This window comes from Haplochromis burtoni, unplaced genomic scaffold (genome assembly GCF_018398535.1).
Source record: "Haplochromis burtoni strain Fernald_Lab_line unplaced genomic scaffold, NCSU_Asbu1 Contig_442, whole genome shotgun sequence".
Lineage (NCBI taxonomy): Eukaryota > Metazoa > Chordata > Actinopteri > Cichliformes > Cichlidae > Haplochromis > Haplochromis burtoni.
In genome coordinates, this window is record NW_024582803.1 from 151,882 (window position 1) to 161,124 (window position 9,243).

Here is a 9,243-nt window from a genome sequence, read left to right on the forward strand (position 1 = left end):
GCCGCCTCAGAATCTTACTGCTCATATAAATGCTGATTGTGTGTTTTTGTCAGGTACAGGTGAACCCTCAGGTGGGTGTAATTCCTGTGTCCGGCCTGCAGGGGCAGAATTGCTTAGACTGTGACTGTTTGTGTTCCAGGAGATCGGCACAGGAGGAACCTGTCAGTGGAAGGTCTGCGGACTGGATCCGAGTACCACGCTGGCGCTTTACTTTGAGGTCGTCAACCAGGTATAAACACCTGACCTCTGACCTTTGATTCTGTCACCGTCACCATGAAGCTACTGAATTATTGATATCCACCAATTAAAAGAAAGTTCAGTGATCTGCAGTGATGTCATGGTACAGGATGATGTCATAGATCCTGCTGTTGAGAAAATAAGAGCTCAAGCTGACAAAATAAAAGCCCCACTGATGTTTTGATAGTAAAATGTTGGTGTTTAAAACAACAATTAGACCAGTGATCATCTGTTTGTAGTTTATTTTTTTAGTTTTTATTTATTCGCTCTAATTATTTTAAAAGTAATATCATTTTATTTTTGCTGTTTAGCGGGACAGCTTTCAAAATGAAAACGGCAAAAAACTAAAGCAGCCAAACTGACAGTCTTTCTAAGAGGATGCTCAGTCATAATAAGCAGGAAATGAGTTTGAATTTGAAGTGCACACATCAGGGCGGAGATGCTGACTTCCAGGCTCCGCCAAGTTTGTCCATCATCCTCGATCCTGCTGGGCTGCACAAGCCGCTCGTCACTTCCAGAGTCTCCGGCTGTTTCTCAGCTCTGTTCACGTGCAGCACGGCGTCCAGCTCAGAGTTTAAACGCTCAGTGTAACTGAGCCCATGGAACAGTTTGACCTTCGTCCTCCGTCTACTCTGTGCTGATGTGGTCTCGTCAGCATAAACACACCTCTGCTGAAATGGAGCTGAAAGAGCTCGGACTGTTTGTGACTCTGAGTGGATCAGGAAATGTTTCGTGTTGTGAGACTGCGGGAGATCATCAGCTGAACATCAGTGTGCGGTCTTCGAACACAACGTCACGTCAGAACTCGTCCACGCTGAAGAAGAAGATGAGAAGTATGGCCTACATTTCCCAGAGTGCACAGGTCCAGTGATGGTGATGGGAGGGTCATGGTCTTGTTAGTGTTTTGGGAGAAGATGGAGGCTGTGTTGCGGTCATACTTGTTGTTGTTGTTGTGCTAGGGCGATTGGTCGCAGGTAGATGGAGGGCAGAGCTCTGGGAGTGGGACTCCAGGAACATCCCGGCACAAGGAACGAACCTGCGGAAACTTCGGCACACCGCCGCCCTGTACCTGCTGGAGTCACAGAGAGACAGACAGGAAGTGACGTTCCTGTTCACTATGACATCATGAGCGCGTCATAGTGACGTTTCATTACTGCTTCAAAACTGATCGGAGCCTTCGATAAAGAAAGTCTGACTCACGTCTGCGTCATGCAGGTGATCCACGGGTTGAGCGCGGCGCTGGTCAGAACCAGCCAGGAGGAGAGGGCGGCGGTCACGGACGGACTCTGCTGACCGCTCAGCGTCTCATACAGACACACAGAGATGTAGGGCAGCCAGCAGACCAGCAAACACACTGCCAGGAGACAGGAAACAGAGTCACATGACTTCATCAGCAGCCCCTCTATGAGTGAGCTGGTGTTTGGAGACTAGTTATCTGTGGACTAGTTAAAGAGGCGTAGGGACTAGAGAACGGCCTTGAAGTTGCAGATCTGTCTACCAATCTGAAGGTGGGCGGTTCAATCCCTGGCCGCTCCAGGCTGGAGACACTCTCTGCATGAACAGGTGGACATGGCGTGTAGAGTGGATGAGTGCTGTGTTAGAGCCAGTAGCCATTCACTCGTAGCGCTCTCATTGACCTTATGGCGAAAACATTAACCTGGTTTATCGGTCACTCAGACCGTCTGCAGCCGGCTGTGGTGACCTTTGACCCTGTCTGTGTTTATGACCTCAGTGTTTGTCCCTATAATGAGAGTAATGGCAGTGAGTCACAAAGATAAACATGGACGCTGATCCTCAAAGACGGCCGCTATGACGTCGAGGTTTTATTTTAGAGGGTAAACGGCTGCGGCCCCGTGGTCACATGGTCCTGCTGTTTGGTTTGAGATTATGAGGACATTGGATCTGCTCGGCTTTACAAACGGGGAAATGTTTTCTGTCGAAGGAACAAAATAATTTCATGCATCAGACTTAATCAGCAGAAATCCAATACACTGTTTCCCGTTAGGCAGGATGTTCAGTCCCAGTGGAGAAATACTGGAACTCCATATGAAATCACTGGTAATTACTGGGACTGTTGCACCAATTAAAGAATCTAGAGGACAAGTTTCAGACTACTTACTGAAGTTTAAGAGACTGCAGAGATTTTTTGACTAGCTGTAGATTTTGAGCGTTTAACAGGAGTTGGAGATTAGTTAGTAACATCTGTGTACTGAAATTTGTTTACTAGCCTGAGCATTACTTTCACACAGCTGTAAGTTTGTAGCTGATTTGAGGAGTTGTGGAGATGTTTGTGGGCTAGTTACAGAGGTTGGAAACTAGTCGTCGGACCTCTGTGTGGGGGAAACTTGGAGTAAAACTCAGAGGACGAAGTTTTCACAAAGAACGTGAGTCGGTGAAGTGGAGGTGTAACCCGTGTCCCTGCAACGTCAAGGAACAGCTTGAGCTCACCTGAGGTGGTGACCATGACGATGGAGCTCCTCAGGTAGTTGTTGGCAGGAACGTAGAAACAGTGCAGCTCGTTGCACATGAAGGTTCCTCTCCTGGCCTGCTTCCTGGCCACGTACACGATGTATCCGTACAGCGAGCACATGGTGAGGATCGGCGCTACGATGCCCGCCCCCATCCACAGCAGCACGAAGTACCTGTTCTCCGGGGTGAAGCTCGGGCAGCAGAGGAATCGTGACTCGCTGTAGGCGTAGCTGCCGAAACCCAGCAGTGGCATGGTGGCGTTGGCCAGGCAGAACAGCCAGACTGCGATCAGCACCGCCCGGCTCCGCCCCGCCGTCCAGATGCTGTGGAAGCTGAGTGCAAAGCAGATCTCCGTGAACTTGTAGATGGTAGCCCAGGCAAGCGAGTGCAGGGAGGCGGTCTGCAGTAGGAGGAAGATGAAGCCGCCGCCCTGACAGACGTCGGCCTCACTGGAGTGTCTGACAGGCTGGGAGAGGCTGTTGTACGCACTGAAGGGGATGGCGGAGAGTCCGAGAGCGAGGTCGCTAAGGCTAAAGCTCAGGGTGAGGCCCAGCGTGTCGGACCGCAGCTCCTTGTTCAGCAGGAGCACCAGTAGGAGGAGGAGGTTCCCACAGGTGGATGCCACGCTCGTCAGCAGCATGAGAGCGGCGTACAGCGTGCTCAAAATGTCCGCCATCTTCACATGGACTCGCAGGACAGGAACGTGCACCGTGCCGAAGTGATCCAATCACCTGCAGGCTCTCTGATCAGCTGATCGATCAGCTGTTGGTTTCTTCTGAAACGAGGAGCAGAGGACAAGCAGCTTCAGCAGGCTGTCGCAGCAGCTGAGAGCCCGCCGTCACCAAGGAGACTGCTGGGATTACCTGAGGCTCTGTGAGTCACACCTGAGCTGCAGTTGAAAACAGAGAGAGCGCCTTTCAAGGACGTTTCCACCAATCAAAAACAAGAGTCAAGACCAGAAGAAGAGTCCACCTGAACCTGCAGCTGACCGGACCAATCGGGAGGAAGAACCATGCCGTCACCTTCATCGATTGATTATCAACGCGGTCTGTGGTCTTCAGAGGTTAAAGGTCACACTGATGTTGGCTGGAGTTGATCAGTCGGTGTGTGTGAGTCTGATCGCAGTCCAACGAGTCTGATCGGCTCAGTCTGAGCGGGGGAGGGTGGACCGCAGGGGGCGTGTTCTCCTGGGGGTGTGTTGCCATGGCGCACCTGTTTGACACCTGCTGTGACGATGATGAGCACACACACACACACACTTACCTGCTGGCTGTAAAGTAAACAAGATGAACATCCAATATCAGTGTGTGTGTGTGTGTGTGTGTGTGTGTGTGTGTGTGTGTGTGTGTGTGTGTGTGTGTGTGTGTGTGTGTGTGTCAGTCACGCAGCTTGACTCAGGTAATAACAGGTGTGCAGGTGTGTAATCACCCTCACCACCTGCTGAACCTCAGACCGCTGAGAAGCTCAGGCCGGGGTTGGGTGTGAAGCAGCCAATCACAGCTCAGCTTTGTTAAAGAAAGTGACCTCTGAGTCACGTCTGGAGGCAGAAAACGAGCGTCAAACAGAAACACACCTGAGCAGGTGCTACGGAAATAAACAGTCCAAGGGGTCGTGACCCTGACAGCGAGGTCTCAGGGGCGGGATAAATGCTGGAGGCGGGGTTAACGTTCTATGATGTTGATACCTGATTAACCTGACCTCTGACCTCTAACTTGCCTGTTTGCGGTCACTTCCTGCAGCACAACGCACCGATCCCTCAGGGCGGCCGCGGGGCGATCCAGTTTGTCACGCAGTACCAGCACTCGTCAGGCCAGCGACGCATCCGGGTCACCACCACCGCCAGGAAGTACGAACACACCTGCCTCCACCCCATCACTACACACACACACACACACACACACCTGAATTAATCCCGGTCCCTTCTCTTCCCCTCAGCTGGGCTGATGCTCAGACGCAGATTCAAAGCATCGCGGCGTCCTTTGACCAGGAGGCGGCGGCCATCCTCATGGCGAGGTTGGCAGTGTACCGGGCAGAGACGGAGGAGGGGCCGGACGTGCTCAGGTGGTTAGACAGACAGCTGATCAGACTGGTAGGAGAACACACCTGCAGAGTGAGCGCCACGATTGATCCGAACAGGAAGCAATTGATACCTGTGTTTGTGTTCAGTGTCAGAAGTTTGGCGATTACCACAAAGACGACCCGAACTCCTTCCGGTTCTCCGAGACCTTCTCCCTGTATCCCCAGGTGACCCGACTCCCGTAACGCTCTGCGCAGACACACCTGTGACACGCACCGGGACACAGGGCTGACGTGTGTTTGTGTGTTTCAGTTCATGTTCCACCTGCGGCGTTCGCCGTTCCTGCAGGTGTTCAACAACAGTCCTGACGAGAGCTCGTATTACCGACACCACTTCAACCGGCAGGACCTGACGCAGGCGCTCATCATGATCCAGCCGGTGCTCTACGCCTACTCCTTCAACGGCCCGCCTGAGGTACCTGTACACCTGTGTGCACACAGTGCAGAGTAAGCAGCTGGATGTGCAGGTGTTTCATGTTTCAGAATCTGAAGCTCTCATTGGGAAACAAACTGTGAGTTATTGATCACTGATCGATTAACTGATCAGACTGTGTGTGTGTTTCTAGCCCGTCCTGTTGGACAGCAGCAGCATCCTGCCCGACCGAATCCTTCTGATGGACACGTTCTTCCAGATCCTCATCTACCACGGAGAGGTACACCCGACACCACCAATCACACCCCAGCACCGCGTGACATCACAGCTGTCTAAGCCAATCAGTGTCCAGTAATTTAATTAGGATAGAGCCACAATTATCATTCAGATGGTTTCTTTAAACGTGATCCAGCTGTTTCCATCACAGATGTGACGCTGAGCTGAGTTCCCACCTGATTTCAGTCCAACTCTCAAACCTGAACGTGCTTCAATCAGCTGTTTGCAGTTTTACCTGCTGAGCTCGTTCATATCCTCTCGTTAACTCAACAATTCACCTCACATGAGCTCAAAACACACAAATCTTTAAAGAACCATGATAATGAGCTGACCCGTGCAGGTGTACAGTTGTGTCTCACTGCGTCTCTCTGTTAGACTGTGGCTCAGTGGAGGAAGGCCGGCTATCAGGACATGCCCGAGTACGAGAACTTCAAACACCTGCTTCAGGCTCCGGTGGACGACGCCCAGGAGCTGTTGCACACGCGCTTCCCCATGCCGAGATACATCGACACGGAGCACGGCGGCAGCCAGGTGAGGGCGCAGGCACACACCTGAGAAACACATCAGCTTTATTTACATCACCTCAGATCACGAGACGTGACATCAGCACAGCGGCAATGTGACATCATCAACAATTTCCCGGTGCAAACTCTCCTTTTTGCACCTGTGCCCACACCTATACACACCTGTAGACATGATCAGCAGGTGAAAGGTTTTCTTCTTCTGCTGTTTTCAGGCTCGCTTCCTGCTCTCCAAAGTGAACCCCTCCCAGACCCACAACAACATGTACACCTGGGGGCAGGTAAGACTTTAACCTGTAATCTTTAACCTTTAAATGTGGACCAATCAGACGCTGTGTTTACACAAGTCCCCCCCCCCCCCCACCGCAGGAGTCCGGTGCTCCAATCCTGACAGACGACGTCAGCCTGCAGGTGTTCATGGACCACCTGAAGAAGCTCGCTGTCTCCAGCGCCGCCTGAGTGTGCCATCGGCTCACCTGTCCTCATCTGTTTGCTTTTTATTTGTTTTCTTGCTGCCTATGTTTCCATGGCAACAGTTCACAAGCACCATCAACCAATCAGCAGCAGGTTTAGAGTTGTAACCTCACAGTGTAGAGATGCTATTGTTAATTGGCCTTTTTTTTAAAAATTAAGTAGCATTTGATTGGTTGATCCTCTCAGACAGCGACAGTGATAGCTTTCAAAATAAAAGCCACTGTGTAGTTTTAGTCTGTGAAGCTTTTATTGTGAAACAACAGCAGGAAGTGGTGGCCGTCGGGAGTTTTTCCCCCCTAAAAGGTTTCAAATTGATTTTAAAATTTTAACATGTGATTTTTTTTTAAATTTAGGAACAGGAAACAGGAAGTGAGGTGTTTTGTTTTTTTTAGAAAGCATGTGATGTCACTGAGCGCGCGAAGCTGTCTGCTTGTGTTTGAACACTAACCGAGAACGAGCGCAGAGGTTCACCTTGCCACTGTTCTCGTCTTTCTAATAAAATCTGCAGAATTTTACAGAGTTTGTCTTCTTCTGAAACGTGAAGCTCTGATGTCATCAGAGACGCAGCACCTATGCATGTGTGACTGAGCCCAGTGTTTTATAAAGCACTGTCTGACACCCTGCAGACGGTCTGTTTGTAACTGTAATCGGCTGTAGACAAGATGATCACAGGACTGCGGTCGCCTCCACCTCTGCTCAGACACCATCAGTCATCCCAGCAAATAGCACCACCCCATATTTAAAAATCCACTTTAGGGTCACACTTTTCCTTTAAAGTGTGAAAAGGAAAAGAAACCTAACAGACCCTCGAGGAGCTTCTGCTGTCAGTCGAACAGAGTCCGACTTTTACCCTGAATTAACCTGAGTGACCCGCCTCACCATCTGAGCATTCCCACTCACACAGGTAAAAACAATAAGCCAAGCTGTGGGGTCCTCAACATGTGCCACACCCACAGAAACAGACACCTCTGCTAAAACGCTGCAGGTGAGCAGGTGGAGTGGAGCTCAGCACTGTCTCAATTCAGGGGCTGCGTCCTCCTAAGGACCCGGCCTTCACAATCTACGTGGGCCGGGTCTTCCAAAGACCGAGAAGGCCGGAAGTGAGAGGCTGTGAGATGGGACGGTCTAGCCTTCAGATTTGAGCCACCAGTGGAGTTTAATAAACTCGGCCGTCTGCTCCTTGCTATCTAAAATATAACAGGACACTGGAGTAAACTCTCAGGCATCTCACACTTCTGTTTAATCAGTTTTCTGTTTGATGTTTATTCAGCTGTGTGAAAAAAAATTTGGCTGGACCGCGCTATGAATTCTGGGATAAGGTGGGCCACGAAGGACACACCTGACCCATCCTTCAAATTCTGGAAAAAGGAGGATGCATTTGGCTGTATTAGGAGGAGTCCACAGCCTTCGTCATGTTGTCGTTGTTATCGGCCTTCAAATGCATCCTCCGGAGGATGCAGCCTTGGAATTGGGACACAGCCACTGTCTGGGTCTGAGCTTCCTTTACTCAGCAGCATCCTTCTTGAAAGGAGGGGAGAGGTAAGTATAGTAAATTTGTGGTCCTCCTACCTAAACGTGGGACACACATACATACACAGAGGTCTGCTGCTGTGTTTCATAACTGAATCTGACTTCAGATCAGCGGAAAGATGAACAAATGTTTAAAATAAAATCTAAATAAAAAGTTTTTTTATTATTTGTGAAAATGAAACTTAAACTTTGATAATTGTTTACTACCGTTTTTATTCCAAAGTATCCGAGTACTCTTAATCAGGAGGCAGAGGAGGAAACTACCTGAACTATGAATCCCACCAGCAGGTGGCGGTCATGCGCAGTGAGTAGACACACAATCCACGTGTCAGTCCAAACGAAACGGCATGAGACTGGAATCACATTTATCCAGTGATGGGATACGTTTGACGTTTAGCGTGTTTGGGGTGTGTAGTTAATGTGCTGTCTTGTGTAGTTAGTGTGTAGTGTTGTGGATAGTTTTGTGTTGTGTGTCAGAACAATGAGGCGACTGCTGTCTCCAGGTAGAAACAGGAGTGATACACCTGCTGCTGTCAGACCTGCAGGTATCAGACTGTGATGTTCTCCTTTGGAGTGGCACAAATAATTTGTCTTATTAAATGCAGAACAGCTGATTGTTCTGTAAACAGTTTCAAGTGGTTATAAAAAAGGGTAAAAGGTAAATGGCTGCAAATAACTTTGTTTGCAAAACTTGTGCATAGGATTTTAAAACTGACAAATATTTGCATTTAAAGTTATGAAATATGATTCAACGAACTCTCAGATTTTATGTTTTTTGTCTGATTCTAGATCAATGTTGTTAATACAGTTTGTCAAAATGAAAACATGACTGTAAATTCAGACATGTGAGGTTGTGCTGAAAAGGATGAGACCAAACACGGCAAATAAACAGTTTTTAAAGGTGAAATGTGGAGGAAACATCAAAGTGGTTAAAATGGCCAATTATACCCTGGACCCCAGAGGGTTAAACGTTTATTTTAAGTAACACAATAGTTACTTTTCAAGTAATTAATTACTTTTAGAATCTTGTAACTCAGTTACTAACTCAGTTACTTTTTTGAAGAAGTAACTAGTAACTATAATTAATTATTTAAGTAACTTGCCCAACACTGCATTTATCCATCGACTGGAAGACTTTATTAAAGAGAGCCGAGTTTACACACAGCAGAACCCAGCAGGCTTCCTTTCACACTCCACCTGATGGAGGTGAGCACCTGGAACATATGGAGCGCCAGGACTGCCATAATGAATTAATTAAATACACCATTAAATAATTAATTAAATGTG

The 9,243-nt window shown here is 48.8% G+C and overlaps 2 protein-coding genes across 4 annotated transcripts in view; one reads left to right on the forward strand and one right to left on the reverse strand.

The window, feature by feature from the left end:
* Window positions 1-6,941, forward strand: part of sec23a (Sec23 homolog A, coat complex II component) — a 12,933-nt gene extending 5,992 nt beyond the window's left edge. For all 3 annotated transcript variants that reach the window (XM_005947475.3, XM_005947476.3, XM_042213422.1), the window contains 9 exons: window positions 140-229; window positions 4,446-4,552; window positions 4,642-4,795; window positions 4,873-4,950; window positions 5,036-5,197; window positions 5,349-5,435; window positions 5,807-5,962; window positions 6,168-6,233; window positions 6,322-6,941. In XM_005947475.3, coding sequence (XP_005947537.1) covers window positions 140-229; window positions 4,446-4,552; window positions 4,642-4,795; window positions 4,873-4,950; window positions 5,036-5,197; window positions 5,349-5,435; window positions 5,807-5,962; window positions 6,168-6,233; window positions 6,322-6,411 — 990 coding nt within the window. In that variant the 3' untranslated portion in view covers window positions 6,412-6,941. The remainder of the gene's footprint in view (window positions 1-139; window positions 230-4,445; window positions 4,553-4,641; window positions 4,796-4,872; window positions 4,951-5,035; window positions 5,198-5,348; window positions 5,436-5,806; window positions 5,963-6,167; window positions 6,234-6,321) is intronic.
* On the reverse strand, window positions 223-3,965 carry LOC102306395 (histamine H2 receptor). Its single transcript, XM_014329267.2, has 3 exons — window positions 2,686-3,965; window positions 1,438-1,591; window positions 223-1,309 (listed from the first exon to the last, which is right to left on the reverse strand). The coding sequence occupies exons 1-3, from the start codon at window positions 3,380-3,382 to the stop codon at window positions 1,123-1,125; spliced, it is 1,038 nt and encodes a 345-aa protein (XP_014184753.1). The 5' UTR covers window positions 3,383-3,965; the 3' UTR covers window positions 223-1,122.
* Window positions 6,942-9,243: the final 2,302 nt, after the last annotated feature.